The 19,299-nt window shown below is 37.3% G+C and overlaps 1 protein-coding gene across 2 annotated transcripts in view; it reads left to right on the top strand.

Annotated features, from left to right (window-relative positions):
• Window positions 1–19,299, top strand: part of LOC113513442 (diacylglycerol kinase 1) — a 129,634-nt gene that overhangs the window by 84,818 nt on the left and 25,517 nt on the right. For both annotated transcript variants that reach the window (XM_031914403.2, XM_052898357.1), the window contains exons 4-7: window positions 15,483–15,556; window positions 16,861–16,972; window positions 17,494–17,608; window positions 18,214–18,381. In XM_031914403.2, the coding sequence (XP_031770263.2) occupies window positions 15,483–15,556; window positions 16,861–16,972; window positions 17,494–17,608; window positions 18,214–18,381 (469 nt within the window). The remainder of the gene's footprint in view (window positions 1–15,482; window positions 15,557–16,860; window positions 16,973–17,493; window positions 17,609–18,213; window positions 18,382–19,299) is intronic.

Genomic DNA, 19,299 nt, shown 5'->3' with positions numbered 1-19,299 from the left:
TACTGCCTGATTCTTTAATTTGAGCACTCAAATATTTATTTATTTATTTATTTAACTCTTTATTGCACCATAAATAAAAATATACAATGACAAGTGAATAATTCAAGTGAAATACAGTAACATAAATACAGCACTCAAATACCTAAGTACCGGGGGGAAAGGGATTGTTAGCAATGGAGATTGACAGCCCATTGCTAGCAATATGTCCTATTAGGTCGACCTCCACGTGGTTCCCTCTGGAAGTCATCGTGAACAATTCTTGTTGAATTCGTCACGATGGGCTAACTGACCTACTTCATCCTCACCTATCATCCTTCATTGGTGCTCCGCCAGCGTATCCCGTAAGCGCGGGCGGAGTTACCATTCCATTTTTACCCGGCAAAAAAAAACCTAAGTACCCAGTACATATTGGAGTCAGTTCTCGAGTAGATCTGATTCTATATATTGAGCTGTCGAGTAACTGAATACCCAGTATTCGAGTCAGTACTTTATTCGAAATTCGAGTCAGGTTGTTTCGGCACATCACTAATTGCAACTCGTTAGGGTGATAGCCGAGTGAAATATGGCCGCCAATTTGAGAGAGTGACGTGACGGTGGTATCATTAGCTCGGGAAACGCTTACTGGAAAGTGGATATTAGGTTGAAATTGGAACGTCAGCAGTCTATTACAAGTTCGAAATAAACACATAGATTTTGCGCCACAAGAAACGGCGACTTCAATCGTGACAAAATTAATACTCTGATTTCAAAATAAATAAAACGCACACTTCTCACTATTCTTATTTCAAAACAAGTAAAATTCATTCTTCTTATTATTGTTATTTCAAAACATGTAAAATAAAATTTTCTCACTATTCTTATTTCAAAACAAATAAAACGCATTCTTCTCATTATTCTTATTTCAAAACAAATAAAACGCATTCTTCTCACTATCTTATTTAAAAACAAATAAAACGCATTCTTCTCACTATTCCTATTTCAAAACAAATAAAATACAATTTTCTCACTATTCTTATTTTAAAATGAATAAAACGCACAAATAGTCGATGTATTGTTTCATTGACGTATTTGATTTGAATTTTTTGAATTTAGAATATCTCTAATTAAACATTGCTCAGCAATGAAAAATGATGATTTCAGTCATCACATAGCTAATTAATTATTAATAATATATTTTTATATAATATTTTTTTACGATATGTTATTAGTTTAAAATTCGTTTAGAAATACCTAATTGCGTAACGTAGTTACAAATAATCAAAGATTTTTTTTGATGGGTGAAAATGGAATGGTAACCCCGCCTGCACTATCGGGATACGATGGCGGAGCACCAGTGAAGGGTGATAGATGAGAATGAAAACAGGCCAGTTAGCCCATCATGATGAATTCATCAGGAATTAACCATTATAGTTTCCAGGGGGGAACCGCGAGGAGGTCGACCTGGTTGGGTATATTGCTAGCAATGGGATTCTCAGTCTCCATTACTAACAATCCCTTTCCCCCCCCTCAATAATCAAAGATTGTGTCCCATAAAAAAACCCGACCTCGATTGTGACAAACCAGTTATTGTGATCAAAAAACTAAACTACTAAACCGATTTCGATAAAATTTCTACGGGACCAATCTGTAAATATATCCTTTCAGATAAAAAAAGATTTTTCCAAATCGATTCTTAACTGACAGTACTATGAGGTAACAAACATAAAAAATACACACACACCCACACACACACACACACACACAACCGAATTAAGAACACTCTTTCTCTTTCTTTTTAAAGTCCGTCGAAAATATTATTCAATTTATTCAATTTGCATTTTTTTTTTCACGTTATTTTATTGAAATTCTTAAATGTTATTCTATATTCAAAATTTATTTGATTGTTATGGAAACCTTTTATGTAATCAGAAAACGAAGAATGGATGAAAACGGAACAGGTTTCCTTATTGACATTTTTATATTGTACTAGCGGCCCGTCCCGGCTTCGCACCGGTGGACATTTATACAACATTTAAAAAAAAATTATTTTGACATCGTTATGTCAAAATAATTTTTTTAATAATAAAATAATAGATGGACATATAGTATCGCTACATTTTTTGTAGTTATTGATATTCCCTTCAATATTGTAGAACATACTTTTGTTCTATCACCAATAGTTTTCTCAGCGTACGCGACGAAAGATATTTTCTAGCATTTTTTACACCTTGAGTTACGTTACTAAAGTTTTAGTAAGGATACCTATTCTTTTCTAGCAATAAATATAGTCTATGTTACTCAAGGTGAATGTAGCTTTCTAATGGTGAAAGAATTTTTGAAATCGACAAAGAAGTTTTTGAGTACAAACATACATACACACGAAAATACAAATCTTTCCTCTTTATAATATTAGTGTAGATAAAATATTCTGAACTCGATATTGTATTTAAAAACATTGGTAATATATATATATCATCATCATCTTCCTACCCTTATCCCAGTTATTATTTGGGGTCGTGGCGCAGCGGTCAACACGCCTGCCTGCGACGTGGAGGTTCGATTCCCGGCCAGGTCATGATGGAAAACGATCTTTTCCTGATTGGCCTGGGTCTTGGATGTTTATCTATATATGTATCTATTATAAATATAGTATCCCATAACACAAGTCTCGAACTTACTTTGGGGCTAGCTCAATCTGTGTGATTTGTCCGTATATATATATATATATATATATATTAAATTAAATAAATCTTAACCCATATGTCATCATATCGACCCTTGTAGCGAATAACATTATAAAAAAATATTACTCGCACATCATTTACACAAAATTGCAATAAATTAACCGTAGATTGCCGTAATCACGGCCTTATCAGTTCCCTACGCAGAGCCTCAGGCTCTGATAACAGGTAACAAAAAACCTTATCGCTGACGCATTAAAGACTATTTGCGTTCGGCAAACGGTCGACCTCGTGATATTTGCTTGACCTATATAAAGTTTATTTTATCAACAGAGTAAAAGAAAATGATGAGTTGTACACACAGCCCGTAAAATGAATAAAAAAAAAACAAGAAATATTTATTTATATACATTAATTAATTAACACCGTTTTTAGTTCCGACATTTATATATTTTCAACGGAATTCAGAAAAGAAAGGGGTTTTGAATGCGGTTGTATTTTTTTTTATTTGTTACCTCATAACTTCGTCATTTTTGATTCGATTTGGAAATATTTTTTTTATCTGAAATGATATATTTACAGATTGATTCTGTAGAATCGATGTTTTAAGAGAGATGATGCTGCCCATACCTCGTCCTCCCTTAGTCGCCTCTTACGACACCCACGGGAAAGGAAGGGGTGGCATATTCTATGCCGGGACCACACAGGAGAATTGTACAAACATCCCTTAAAATGAATAAAAAAAGATATTTGTACATATTTGATTATATATTTGTATATTTTCAACAGAATCCAGAAAACTTTCTTTTCTGAATTCTGTTAAAAATATACAGGGTACAGAGGAATAACACCTGAGTCCTCAGGAATGGCAACGCATGGGGGGTATCATGGGCGAAACAGTATACTCTGTTATGTCCATAGTCCTGCTTATGTCTATAGGCGACGGTTACCACTCACCATCAGGTGGGCCGTCAGCTTGTATGCCATTCTAAGTTGTATAAAAAAAAATAACACAATCAATGGTTGCACAAACCAGCTGTAAATAAACACGGGGAAATGTCACTTACAAATTTCGTCAACAATTAGCACTCCACAAGACGTCACGCCAGCCTCAATGGTATTTCCCCACGAGCACGTCAAAAGAGATGTCGCAAATTGACTGGCGACATGCGAGGACAAAGTCAAAAGGCACCGAAACATCCACTTTCGTCATATTAAGGACACAGTTTGAATGCTAAGCAGTTTCTTTGAAGAGAACACCCCGTGGGATATCGTGTGGGAAATGTTATTTATACGAGTATTTGGGCGTGGAACTCGCATTTATGTAAATTAATAAATAAATAATAATTTAAAATTGTGTTCCATGAAAAAAAACCGACTTCAGAATCAGTTAATTTGATTTAAAAAGTAAACTATTGAACCGATTGTGTTTCGGTTTGAAGGGTGGGATATGGCAGTGAATTTACTGGGTACAGACGTATAATATCTAATTCCTCAAGAATGACATCGCATGGGGGGTATCATGGGCGAAACAGTATACTCTGTTATGTCCATGGTACTGTTCATGTTTTTTTTTATACCACTGAGGTGGCAAACAAGCATACGGCCCACCTGATGGTAAGTGGTTACCATAGCCTATGAACACCTGCAATACCAGAGGTATTACGCGCGCGTTGCCAACCCCGAAGAAACCTCTTTACCCCCCTTTTGAAGAACCCCATGCTGTAGTATCTTGGGAAAACCTCGGCAGGGAGCTCATTCCACAACCTGAGTCTTCGTGGGAGGAAATATCTATGAAACCGCGCAGTGCGCGACCATTGAGGCTGTAGGACATGAGGATGAACTCCCTGTCGATGGCGAGCCATACAATGGTAGAAAGTGGCTGTGGGCATCATATTGATGTGTATAGGCGACGGTTACCACTTTCCATCAGGTGGGCCGTCAGCTTGTTTGCCATTCTAAGTTATATAAAAAAATTGATAAAATTCCTACGAGATCAATCTATAAATGTATATTCTTTCAGATAAAAAATTAATTTCCGATATCGGTTTATAACTGACGAAATTATAAGGTAACAAATGTAATGGGCGCATTTAGTGGGAGGGGAGAGGAGTCGTGCCTACCTTAGAATTTTTCAGTATTCACTCCAGGTTGTGACCAGAGGTTTTAACTATGCTCAAACGTACATACGTCCGAGGGTATATTGTTTTTCTTTTAACGTCTTGAAAATGCTTTATGCACACCCATACACCTTGTGGGAGGTGAATGGGTACTGTGGGAATCCCCCCGTAAGGTGGGGGTGTACCCACCAAAAACCAGCCGATATACCCTCGAGGTGCCATATGTCGGAGACATGGGTTCGCTTTCGCACTCACCACATCTCCGACAGCAGCGACCCGCCCTCAGATGGTAAGAGCAGGTCTCTCTCAAGATAGGGCGGATGGCGTGCTCACCCTACCACTCGGGGAATACGCCGGTATATTAGCACATCCCCCAGGCGAGGGTACATATTGTACTTTTTTAAAACTTACTTTTACATTTATAATATAACTGCATCGTGCGTGCGTGCGTGCGTGCTTGCGTGCGCGCGTGCGTGCGTGCGTGCGTGCGTGCGTGTGTGTGTGTGTGTGTGTGTGTGTCTCGAAGAGGTGACTAAGGGAAGGCGAGGGATGGGTAGCAGCGTCCCTCTTAAAACATCTTTTACTTTGCAAAAGATGCTTTTTTTAATCATACCTACTTGTACAACAATTAGTCCATTACCCTTAAGGTTGTCTTGAAAAGATTGCTCTCAGCAATAAGACCGCCTCACTGTACTTATACAATTGTATCGTTATATTTATTAATTGTCTTACTTATTTCCTATATTGTTTAATGCAAATAAAGTATAGTTATTCATTCATCTTTAAAAGCCCAATTGCAGTTACCAAGCCGCCTGCCAAGCGTGGCAACTACTGGCAAAACTCCCCTTATCGGGAAGGCTTATGTCCAGCAGTGGACAGTTAACGGCTGAAATAATAATAATTATAATTTTATTAAAGAAAAAAAACGACGTAAGGAACCTTCGGCATGTGAATTAAACTCGCACCTCACCGGTTTCTTTTATGTTTTTTTTTTAATGGATGATAATGGAATGGTAACCCCACCCGCGCTATCGGTATAAACCGGCGGGGCACCAATGAAGGATGATAGGTGAGGATGAAGCAGGTCAGTTAGCCCATCGTAACGAATTCAAGAAGAATTGTTCACGATGGTTTCCAGGGGGAACCACGTGGAGGTCGACCTAATAAGGCATATTGCTAGCAATGGGGCTGTCAAACCCCATTGCTAACAATCCCTTTCCCCCCAATTCTTTTATGTTTGTTACCGTCATCAGAAACCGATCCGTAAAAATCTTTCTTTAACTTAAAAGATCTACAGTGTCAGATTAATCTCACAAAAGTTTTATCAAAATCGGATAAATACTTTAATATTTCAATCAAAGTAACTAATTTAGCGGCGTTTGAAGTCGGTAGTTTTTTTGTAGAACAAAACCTACTTGGTTACAAGTCGGTTGACAACTAAAACTGAATCTTTACCCATTAAAGGTTAATAAAAACGAATGCCGACGAAGCACGCAGGCCACTGATCTTCATTAGAGTCGCAAGTAACGTTTATTTAACAACTAAAAACGTTCTCTCTCTATTTTTAGAGTTTGTTCCTTTAATAATTGTTTAGAGCAGTTATAAAACGGGACAGCAATAGTCTCTTAGGAGTAATAAATATAAAACTAAATTACCTGTACAGGAGCTAACATCTTATAAATCAGTGTTTCTGTCTAAAATCCTTAATGTTACTGATATTGTAGGTTACCAGAGGGAGACTTTGTACAAAAGTCGTTTGCTTGGGCAACTCTGTCCTATTCGTGTTTCTACCGTGAAGCAGTTGTGTTTGCATGGCTGTGTTTCGGTTTGAAGGGTGGGATATGGCAGTGAATTTACAGGGTACAGAGGAATAACACCTGAGTCCTCAGGAATGGCAATACATGGGGAGATATCATAGGCGTAACAGTATACTCTGTTATGTTCATGACACTGCTCATATTCTATAGGCGACGGTTACCACTTTCCATCAGGTGGGCCGTCAGATTGTTTGCCGTTCTGAGTTGTATAAAAAAAAATACTTGATTAAGCACATTTATAATATCAATACTACATATAAACGCCATTTATAATTCAGAACCTACTATGTACATATACAATAGATAAGTTACACGCCTCCGCGTCTCTTCAAAATGGCTGACTTCAATTTCCTTACATCATTACCAACAAAAACGAATAGTCATTCACAATTATGGGGTCCAATAAAAAGAAATATTAGCATTAATAATAAGGCGATATATTGTGCGGAAACTTAGCACATTAGTGGAGAAGAAGTAATGGCCAGCTATACATTGCAGATGGCACGAGTTCTGATTGTTTTTGTTCTGTAAATGAGATAGCAATTTATCTCTGCGTGTTCTACCGCCTGTACAATGGATTCTGTTCAGAGAAATTGTTCAGTATGATGCCCACAGCCACTTTCTACCATCGTACGGCTCGCCATCGACAGGGAGTTCATCCTCATGTCCTACAGCCTCAATGGTCGCGTACTGCGTGGTTTCAGAGACGTTTCCTCCCATGAACACTCAGGTTGTAGAATGAGCTCCCTGCCGAGGTTTTCCCAAGAGACTACAGCATGAGGTTCTTCAAAAGGGGGATAAGGTTTCTTCGGGGTCGGCAACGCACGCGTAATACCTCTGGTATTGCAGGTGTTCATAGACTACGGTAACCACTTACCATCAGATGGGCCGTATGCTTGTTTGCCACGTCAGTGGTATAAAAAAAATCTACCGGGGAGTTTTGGCTCCGGAAATAAAACGGCGAATTCAATCGTGATAAAATTAATGTTGATTATTCTCGCTTTAGACGTACCTATTTACCACTCTACAACGACGTAAGTTACAAACGAAAAACAATACCCTTCTCTCTTGGTCGGCGGTCGGTTAAAAACTAATTTTAAAACAGGAATGTAAAAAGTTCGCTTATAATTTCCATACGCCAGTATATTTCCCCTGTGACGTTTCGCTGGCTGCTGAAAAGCAATTGAACTTTTTTATTTCACTTGGTCACCACCATAGCGTTGTGAGAGACAAAGTTGCGCTACAAACGTGGAGTATTAATATATATATAAGGCTTCAATTCTTCGTCTAGACAACTGTTTTACATAAGTGATAAATAGAAAAGAAACCAACTTCGATTTCTTTTTTTATACAACTTAGAATGGCAAACAAGCTGACGGCCCACCTGATGTAAAGTGGTAACCGTCGCCTATAGATATGAGCAGTAACATGGATATGACAGAGTATACTGTTTCGCCCATAATACATCCCATGTGTTGCCATTGCTGAAGACTCAGATGTTATTCCTCTGTACCAAGTAAAATCAATTCATTCGATTGTGGTAAACCCAGTGAATGAATTGAATTTATATATTTATTTATTTAAACTTCAATACACAGTGAAATTCTATGTACATTTAACATATATATATATATATATATATATATATATATATATATATATATATACATATATATATTAATTTCAGATGAATTTAGACTCTCCTCCTTTGAAAGTTACTATTATTATAGTCATATTACTAATAATTACTTAAAAAGTATTTCCACAGATTAATAATTGTGAAATTAACTGAGAACAAAATAAATTGAACAAATACTTTTATCTTTGAACTGTCAGTGTCTTATCTGACAACTAAAATATAAGTCAAACAAAATACTTAATAAGTACAGTCAACAAAAAAATCTAAACGAACAAGCGGGGTTGATTTTGAAGCACCGTAAAGAGACCTACCCACAAGATTTCTCTTAATAAATATCTAAGATGTTTTTTATCAATTAGAATGGCTTATCTGATGAAAAGTGATAACCGTCGCCTATAGACATGAGCAGTGCCATGGGCATAACAGAGTATACTGTTTCGCCCATGATACCCCCCATGCATTTCCATTCCTGAGGACTCAAGTGTTATTCCTCTTTACCCTATAAATTTACAGTCGTATCCCACACTTCAAACCCAAACACTTCATGGTAGAAAGACAAATGGGACAGAAGTACTTACGCAAACGACTTTTGTTGGGGGGAAAGGGATTGTTAGTAATGGAGACTAAGAATCCCATTGCTAGCAATATTGGGTATATTACCAGGTCGACCTCCTCGTGGTTTCCCCTGGAAACTATCATGGTTAATTCCTGATGAATTCATCATGATGGGCTAACTGGCCTGTTTTCATTCTCATCGATCACCCTTCACTGGTGCTCCGCCAGCGTATTCCGTTAGCGCAGGCGGGGTTACCATTCCATTTTCACCCATCAAAAAAACGACGTTTGTACATAATTTTTCCCTCTAGTTTTCCATTAATTTCAATTTATTGTCACTTTGATATCAAATTCATTATTTTAAAGACCAATATGAACCTTATTCCCGATAGAGTTAAGTTAAAATTTTAATAAATTTAAGAGAGAGAGAGACATACGCACACATATACACACTATTTGTAGATATTTTATAGACATGCGCAACATTTCACAAACACACACACTGATAAATGACGATATATACGTATAATAATAAGTTGAAAATGAGTCTGTGTATTCGTCTAGCCACTTTGATAATTCGATACAAAATTCTATTCTTCATACCATTTAAGCGAATCTGTTCACTTAAAATAATGAATAATTCACGTTCTAATTTGATATTAAAATTTATACAATCCATAAAACTAACGAACATTTTAGTTTTACAGTGATTTAATTAAAAAAAAAAAAAACTTAATTCATCTATATTTATTTGGTGACTTTCACTCAATTTACAAAATACGACATGAAATACTAGATGGCGTTAGAATCGAGACTTGTGGTTTTAATTGATTATTTTGTAATTAAAGTTAATTTATAATGAAACTTCTTAATTCGCGAGTAGTTCTTATTGAAATTATCCTTAAATATACCCGTGGAAATAAAATAATTTCCTTCTTGGACTATCCACTGTCCGCACAAATCCGGGGCGGATCCCTTGTTCCCTGACAAGACAAGACAAGATCCCTGATAATTTAAAAAAGTATAAAATGCAATGAAATGGGAACGCAATATATTCATGTCAGCCGAGTCCTGTTCAACAATCTGATTAAAGTCGTTGAGTAATTTATAAGAGACAGTCTTAGCTTTCGAGAACTGTGCGCGCTTCGTCCCTTCCGACGTTTTATATCTCTCCACAGATCCTTGGCTCTGAGAATTCATATAGTGATAATGTTTGATTTTATTTCCCTTGAATTTAAACGATGCATTTAAATAGCCATCGGTGTGGATCACTAAAATATAACCTCCTCCATTTGTTGAAAGTCGGTTAAGAATTCTAAATTTAAATAATTACATCATCATCATCATAACAGCCTTTAACCGTCCACTGCTGAATATAAGCCTTTTGCCAATAGTTGCCACGCTTGGCAGGCGGATTGGCAACCGCAGTTAGGCTTTGGAGATGTTTTAAGAGGGACGCTGCTGCCTATTCCTCCCTTAGTCGGCTCTTACGACACTCATGGGAAAGGCAGGTTTAATAATTTACTAAAACATTATTAGGCATGGAGCATTGAAATGCAAGTACTTCCATTTTAAAGTTTTTTTTTATGCAACTTAGAATGGCAAACAAGCTGACGGCCTACCTGATGGAAAGTGTGAGATCTCAAAACTAGAAACTTTGAGCTTCAAATTCCTTTTTTTTTAATTCCAGTACGACCATTTTTAAGGGAAATACAGCTGCTTCAAAAACCTTAAAAAATTTGGAATTTTTTTTGATCCATTAATTTTTTCCTCAAGTGTATCTAAATCGAAATGGAAATTTCATAGAGTTTACTTTTTACAGCATGTTGCATGATGCAGTTGGTCAGAAAATAATGCGAAATAAAAACAATAAGCCGATAAAATTATGGCGCTGTCGCTGCCGCTGGCCGTGCGAGAATAACCAGAGGGAGACTTTATACAAAAGTCGATTGCTTGGGTACCTCTGTCCCATTCGTGTTTCAACCGTGAAGCAGTTATATTTGCATGGCTGTGTTTCGGTTTGAAGGGTGGGATATGGCGTAAAATTACTGGGTAGAGAAATAACACCTGAGTCCTCAGGAATGGTAACGCATGGGGGGTATCATGGGCGAAACAGTATACTCTGTTATATCCATGGTACTGCTCATGTCTATAGGCGACGGTTACCACTTTCCATCAGGTGGGCCGTCAGCTTGTTTGCCATTCTAAGTTGTATAAAAAAAATCTTAAAGAATATTACTGCAGTACTTTCACACACGTCAAAATATTAGCCTTACTAAAATGCCAGATTAAAACTTACACAAACAAATATTGCACCCATGCAAAGCCGGGGCGGGTCGCTAGTCACTAGTATTAAATAAAATTGAAACGTCCAATACAAATTTTGTCAACATTTTATTTTTAGCCCGAATTATTAATTCACTGTAAGTACCTACTTACAATAAATTAGCTACTTACCTTGCCGACCGTACCTACGTTGGTGTTGTAGCAATTTATACTCCTTACAGAACTTAAGCTTCTGATTAGTGATGTGCCGAGTCAGGTTCAATCGAGTACTAACTCGAATACCTACTAGATTCGAGTATTTACCTACTCGTTTCGTATTTCGATAGACTTTTTTCTTAAAAGTAGTTTGTTAGATACTTGTCTTATGTCAATGGGTAGCGCATTCCAGTCGTGAGGCCTCAAGAGTGCGATAATTAGAAAGCAAACCAGACCGATGTAGTGGAATGGAGAGGACAAGAGAGTTGTTAGAGCAAAGTTCACATGTGTGAGGATCACAAAGATAATTGAAACCACATTTGAAGTATTCTGGTGATATGTAACTAGTGATTTATTATCTTTTGAACATAGCCTCCCCCATGGGGGGGGGGGGTGCCAGTAATTGCCACACTTGATAAGCGAGTTGGCAACCGCAGTTTGTCTTTTAGTGATTTTTTTAAGAGGGAGGCTGGCAGCTGCCTGTTCCTCCACCATAAGCTCCCTTAATAAAGGGAGCTCCCTTAAAAAAGGAAATATCCTTGATTATTGATATTCTTAAAATTATTATATTTCTTCTTATTAATATAATAAAAATATTTCTAGGCTTTTTAGAAATTTTGTGTGTCTGTTTGTACGTCTATTTACATTACGCTTAAAACTGCTTCATTAAATTGTCTAACTTAAAAACTGGTGTATCTTTTATTTTACTACGCTATCTTCAAGTGGTCTATATCATTGTTTTTTTCTACTTCTTATATCCATGCATACAAAATAAATTGAAAAAAAGCTAGTATTTATTAAAAATAGACATCAGAAATAAATTGAAAAATATTCGATATCGATTCGATGCTTTTTTTACGAGTACTAAAATACTCGATTAGTATAAAAGGCTAGAATAGGCACATCACTAGTTCTGATACAAAATTAAACATCCACCGGCTGTGTGCTGTGACGTCAGAGCTAGTGACGGGGTGAAGTTGGTAACTTAATCTCAGCATTACCGGGACGTAATGATATTTCCCTTCTGGGTATATCTGTATCGAATATCGAGTTTTGTTTGTTTTACTGTTGAAATACCAGAGGGAGACATTTTGCAATTAGGTACAAATGTAATAGATTCTCAGTTTGTCTTTATTTTGCTGTAAAGCGATCTGCCCCGTCTAGGTACACACGTGTAGATAAAATTACAGCCTCCCCCATAACGGGGGTCTTGCTAGTAGTTGCCACGCTTGGCAAGCGGGTTAGCAACCGCAGTTAGAGTTTGATAATAGGTTAAAAGGGATACTACTGTCTACCTCGACTATTACATTCCCTCAGTCGTCTCTTACGACATTTACGGAAATTCTATGTGTAAATACGCAATATATACAATGATACAGTCATACAAAACGCATTTGCCGTGTGGTCCCGGCATAGAATGGACCACCCCTTCCTTTCCCGTGGGTGTCGTGAGAGGCGACTAAAGAAAGACGAGAGATAGGCAGCAGCGTCTCTCTCGAAACATCTCTTAAGCCTAACTGCGGTTGCCAAGCCACCTGACAAGCGTGGCAACTACTAAAACCCCCCAAAGGGGAGGCTTATGTTCAGCAATAAAGAGTTAACTAACGACTATTATAATAATAGTGATTAATAATAAAATTCTAAGCTATCGTGCTCGAAAAGGCGTTCTATTTCAAAACTCACAAAGGAACACGAGATTAAAGCCATAAGTGTCGGGTCGTACTGTTTGTTTAACACTATCTGAGGACAAAGTAGACATAATACATACGAGAAATAGTTACGAGTGGGTTTAATTTAACTGTATAGAGATTTCGAAGATCTTGGTTAAGATTATACGCTTTTGTTAACTGAGATACTTATTATAAACTGTTATTATAAACTGTTATTATACTCGTATAGTAATTAATTTTTATGGTTATTATTTCATACTAGCTATTTTCCTCGTCTTCGCCCGTGTGTATTAATACATAAAGTATCAGCAGCGTTATCATTTCATCCACTATCCGTCCACTGCTGGACATAAGCCTCCCCCATAGACTGCCATATAGAACGGTCCTGAGCCACCTGCATCCATTAACGCCCTGCAATGCATTTCAGGTTGTCACTCCATCTAGTGGGGAAGTCGTCCTACACTGTGTTTGCCCGTACACGATCACCACTCAAGAGCCTTTCTTCCCCATCGGTTATCGGTTCTTCAAGCTATGTGACCAGGTTTTGATCACATAGCTGGATATAGGCCTCCACCATAGACTACCATAAGGAACGCTTATGACAGTCTATGGTGGAAGCCTATATCCAGCAGTGGACGGATAATGGCTGAAACGATGCTGATAATTTGAAAAAAAAACCCCTTCCGCTTTCTAAGTCATTCTCCTAAAGATTCGAGAACAAATATTTGTCAACAGAGCGCGTCGTCGGGCAGGGCGTAAGTCTCGGTTGCTAGGCAACCGGATCGACATCTTATCTAATAGGGATATATTCCTCTCGAAATAGGCCTGTTTACATGAAATCAAGGTCCAGATCAAGGCTGTACGAGCGCTTATATAAAATACAAGCCCGGACGCTTCATACAAAATGTTTAAAAAAAAAAAACTGACTTCAAATGTGGCAAAACCTGTTATTTTGCTCTAGAACTATACCATAGAATGTGACTAAACTTCTGAACTAATTTATGATGAACGGCATTGCAGGTGTGCTGCCAGCCTTTTAAAAAGGAATATGCTCTTTTCTTGAAGGTTATGTTTTCGTATCGGTTCGGAAATACCTACTGTTGTTGGAAGTTGATTGCAATATATATATATATATATATATATATATATATATATATATATATATATATATATATATATATATATATATATCTTCATACATAGAAAGCGCCTTGAAATACTCACAAATCGCTTACCGTGCATCACCCAAAAAAATCCTAAAAATCATTATCTTGGTTTTTACGTATTTAAGTCATAGTTCATAATAGAAAAATATATCTTCCATGTACAGACGGCGACCAGTTACGATTATATTATATGTATGTACAGATGGGCAAAGCACCGGGTAAATTATTTAAACTATAAATTGTATTTTTTTTGATCAATAAATTATTTTTATAAATTGTATTGATCAATTCTACAATATTAAATAAAACGTTAACTAATAATATTTCAGGAAATTTTAAAAATCTATATATAATAAAATGAAAGTAATTAATTTTCAGTCTATAGAAATTTTATCAAAATTGGTCGAGTAGTTTAGTTTTTAGATCGAAATAACTGGTTTTGTCACAAATGAAGTAGTTTTTTTTTTTTATAAACTCTTTAATGATTATCTACATAAGTAGAAAATAACAAAATATTTTTTTACGTAGTCGGGTAAAAATTGAATGAAGTTATTGAAATGAAATATAAATAAACGGATTCTCGCCCGAGGCGTATTCTATCGGTTTATTAAAATATCGTATGTTTGAACAAACTATGGTAGCTTCAAAATAAATATTAGAATAATTTCGGCTGGAGGTTTTTTTTATACAACTTAGAATGGCAAACAAGCTGACGGCCCACCTGATGGAAAGTGGTAACCGTCGCCTATAGACATGAGCAGTGCCATGGACATAACAGAGTATACTGTTTCGCCCATGATAAACCCCCATGCGTTCTAATATTTATTGGCATTCCTGAGAATCTTATCACTTGCTCAGGTGTTATTCCTCTGTACCTTGTAAATTCACGCCAAATCCCACCCTTCAAACCGAAACACAGCCATGCAAACACAACTGCTTTACGGTTGAAACACGAATGTGACAGAGGTATCCAAGCAAACGACTTTTACACAAAGTCTCCCTCTACCGGCTGAAATAAAACAAATGTTAAGTAGAGCAAATCGTAACGCATTAGTGAAAACTACATTCAAATCAGTAGAGCCATTTCTGAGATTACCGTGCACAAACCTACAGACTGACATACATACAGACAAAAATCCTAAAAATCATTATTTTGGGTTCTATTACGTTCATTATTATTATTATATTACGTTCCGGGCTATTACGTTCATAAGTCATAAGTCATAGTTCATAAGTCCCCCTATAATAGTCTTTCTTATATATCTTCCATGTACAGACGGCGACCAGTTACGATTTTATTATATGTATGTATTGATTGATTAATAATCTAAATTTATTAATTTATATATTTAATGTATTTTTTTTTTGTTCCAGGACATCGACTATGAGGGCTTCCGTTGGTTTCTTGATACATTCCTCGAGGTCTCCACACCAGATGAACTGTCCAGGTAACTATTGATTAGAGAATTTACAAGGTACAGAGGAATAATGAATGTGACAGAAAGTGACCTCTGACTACCCCTCATCTAATGGTATTTGTTATTTATTTATTTATTTAGAATATAATATCAAATGGAGGCGAATGTAATAGATACACGCAATGCATTTTATTTATATTTCTTTTTATTATTGTTTTTAATAAGGAATTTCGCGACTGACTCTTGGCCACAATAGAATATCAGTGTTTTGCTCTTTTAAGGGCCAAGCAATAAACTGAGTTGTGACCATTTTGTGTTACTATGGCACACGTATGAAGGGAAGGAAAGAAAGGAAATTGTTGGTTTATATATTTTTTTTTTGTTTTGTGCTTTTTTGTTTTTATTCTTTTGTCTCTTTTACTGTGTATTATGTGTATATTTTTTTTTATTGTAATTTGTGTGCTGTAAGTAATGTAAATAATTTATCTATCTATCTATCTAACACCTGAGTCCTCTGGAATGGCAACGCATGGGGGGATATCATGGGTGAAACTGTATACTCTGTTATGTCCATGGTACTGCTCATGTCTATAGGCGACGGTTACCATTTTCCATCAGGCCAGCCGTCAGCTTGTTTGCCATTCTAAGTGGCATACAAAAAATCTTTTACTAGATTTTACCTTCGACTTCATCCGCACGATTGGATATATTTATTTTTTATTATTTAAGGTTTACTGATGTGGCAAACAAGCATACCCTGCCGACCCTGAAGAAACCTCTAACTGCCCCCCCCCCCCTTTTGAAGAACACCATCCTGTAGTCCCTTGGAAAAACCAAGGCTGGGAGCTCATTCCGTTTTACGTCGTCTTAAAACGGAATTGATATCCGTTTTATATCAACCTCCCCTGGTGGGAGAGGGGGTTGCCAGTAGTTGCCACGCTTGGCAGATGGGTTAACAACCGCAGTTAGTCTTTGGAAATGTTTTAAGAGGGACGCTGCTGCCCATCCCTCGCCCTCCCTTAGTCGGCTCTTACGACACCTACGGAAAGGAAGGATTAGCCTATTTTATGCCGGGACCACACGGCCATAGAGATATATAGGCCATAGAGAATAATAGTTTCACACATGGCAATTTTTTTTTTATTTAGAAAATGAGGATGAAGGCAGGTCAGTCGGCCCATCGTGAAGAATTGGACAAGCTCCAGATTTCCAAGGGGAACCGCGTGGAGATCGACCTGATAGATTATATTGCTAGCAATAGGACTGTTAGAAACCCTTTACTAACAAACTGTTTCCCCCCAGTATGGTATTTTTACTATGTCTCTGTCCAACAGGCACCTGTTCCTCTCCTTCGTCCGCCGGGACCGGCGACCGGCGCTACGGGAGATGGCGGCGGCGAGCTCCGCCGCAGCCTGCGCGGCCGTCACGGCACACGCTGACCATCAGGTAACTCCTCGCTAAGCATTTCCTGATGAGGAATATGGTTACCCCGCCTGCGGTATCGGTATACGCCGGCAGAGCACCAGTGAGGCATGATAAGTGTAGATGAGAAAGCAGGTCAGTTAGCTCATCGTGATGAATACACCAGGAATTTAGCACGATGGCTTCCAGGAGGAAACGTAGGGAAGTCGACCTGATATGGTATAAGCCATGGGGTTGATATGTCTCCTTTACTAACAATCCCTCCCTCTCCCCTCCCCCACCACTTTCCATTAAATTTCCATTTCCAATAAATTAGAAAACTAAGTATCATAAAAATAGTGGTGAATAATAGTTAAAGATAACTGTTTCACTAATTATAAAACAAAGTTCCTTATCGTGTCTGTTTGTATGTTCGCAATGATCTTAAAAACTACTGAACAAAATTTCATGCTATTAAATTATTATTACTATTAAATAACAGTGTTAGAATTTAAGAATGATTTTCATAAATTATTCGCCTTTTCAATTTGCCTTTTCGCTTCTAGGGCAAGCTAAGTTTGGCATCAAAAATTCACGGTCTAGCCGAGCGGTTGCAACAACTCGGCAGAAGTTCAGGGGACTCCGTCGACGGCAGTGACAGGGGCTCCAGGAGCAGGACTGGTAAATGTTGAGTTCAATTGAAAAGGGTGTTAGGATTTGAAAATTTAGAAAGGTCATTTCGAGAGAGTTTTAATTTTTTGTAACACAATTTTTAATTATATTATTTGCAGTCTTTCTATTTATAGTGTAAGTTAGTTGATTTAGGTCAAACTTTACAAGCTGAAACAGAACCAGTTCCTTATACATGGTCCTACACGATTTCTCGTATGCGAAAGCTGCAAATTACTCAGCGAGCTATGGAGAGGGCTCGGAGTTTCTTTGCGTGGTAGAATCCGAATTGAGGATATCTGCCAAAGAATTAGACAGACATAATCCGAAGGATAAGCAAGCTGAAATGTCAATGAGCCTGTCATATAGCTCAAAGAACCAAAAACCGATGGAGTAGAAAGGTTTCGTCCGCGTCGCCAGGATATGCCTACTAACCAAAACAAATAGAAGTCTATGACCTTTTTCGGCCCATATAGTACGTGCATAGCAATTTTCATGACGATTGGTTAAGCCATCAAAACGCCATGAAGTGACAAACAAATTTTCACATTTATACTATTAGTAAAGTATTCTTAAATTATGTTTTTTTTTTTCTTTTTAAATAATTATTGTTTCAGGGAGCGTACACCCAATGTTCACAGTGACGACCCATCCGTCGTACTCCTCACACGAGTTATGTCTTGACAGACGGACGGAAACCAGCCCCAGCCACAGTCAAATGTCCAGGAACTCCAGTAGGAAAAGCAGCAATTCGCTACGGGTTAATCAATCTACAAAAATTGAAGGTAGGCTGTAAGTTTGTTTCGTATTTTTTGTTATGAGTATTCCTACCTCCTCCATATAAGTCAACGATACATACGCGCTTAGGTGATCTACTTGAGAAGAAGAGAAAGTAGCGAAAATATATCTACTGATAATTCGCTCTTCGGGATTCGATTTTTGGGGTTGTTCGCCATGTGATCCGGGCGTAGAATAGGCCACCCCTTCCTTTCCCATGGGTATCGTAAGACGTGACTAAGAGAACTTAATGATAAAGGAATGGGCAACAGCTTCCTACTTAAAACATCATTAAAGCCTAATTACGGTTTCCAACCCACCTGCCAAGCATGGCAACTACTGACAAAATTGACTTAAAAAATTTAAACATATAGAAGTTTTAAATATCACTGAAAATGACACTGAAAATATCAATATCTAGTTGCTGAGCAATCAGAGAATTGGGCAGAAAAATGGTTTGATAAGTAGAAGCAAATTGAGTAGTGCTAGCGCATCATATGAATGACAGTTACCATTTTCCATCAGGTGGGTGGCGGCAACTTTCCATTCAAAGTTAATTATATAAAAAAATTTGGACAGCATAAAAAAAATGTTTTCGTTAGCACACATATATGAAATAATAAGTCGCCATATGCTTATATTATTTACTCGTCAGCTTCCTGCCCTTATCCCAATTATTTAAGGTTGACGTAAAATGTTTTTGTCTATATTGCCTAAGGTTTTTGGTTTTTAGTTATACAAGTGGCTTGCTGCTTTGGCCTTTTTTGAAATCCATTTATTGGTTTTATCCACCACCTAGAATATGAAGGAAAGGGTCAAGGAAAAGGAAGAGAGCATTAAGAACGAGTAAAGGAAGTTAGTAAAAAAAGGAATAATGAATTAATGGGAAAAAAATGAAAAGGGGACACTGCAGTTGTGGAAGGGTT

This window comes from Galleria mellonella, unplaced genomic scaffold, assembly GCF_026898425.1.
Source record: "Galleria mellonella isolate WM207_F2 unplaced genomic scaffold, CSIRO_AGI_GalMel_v1 utg424, whole genome shotgun sequence".
In the NCBI taxonomy this organism is placed as follows: Eukaryota; Metazoa; Arthropoda; class Insecta; order Lepidoptera; family Pyralidae; genus Galleria; species Galleria mellonella.
Note: the sequence above shows the minus strand (reverse complement) of the source record. Positions and strands in the feature narration are given on the sequence as shown.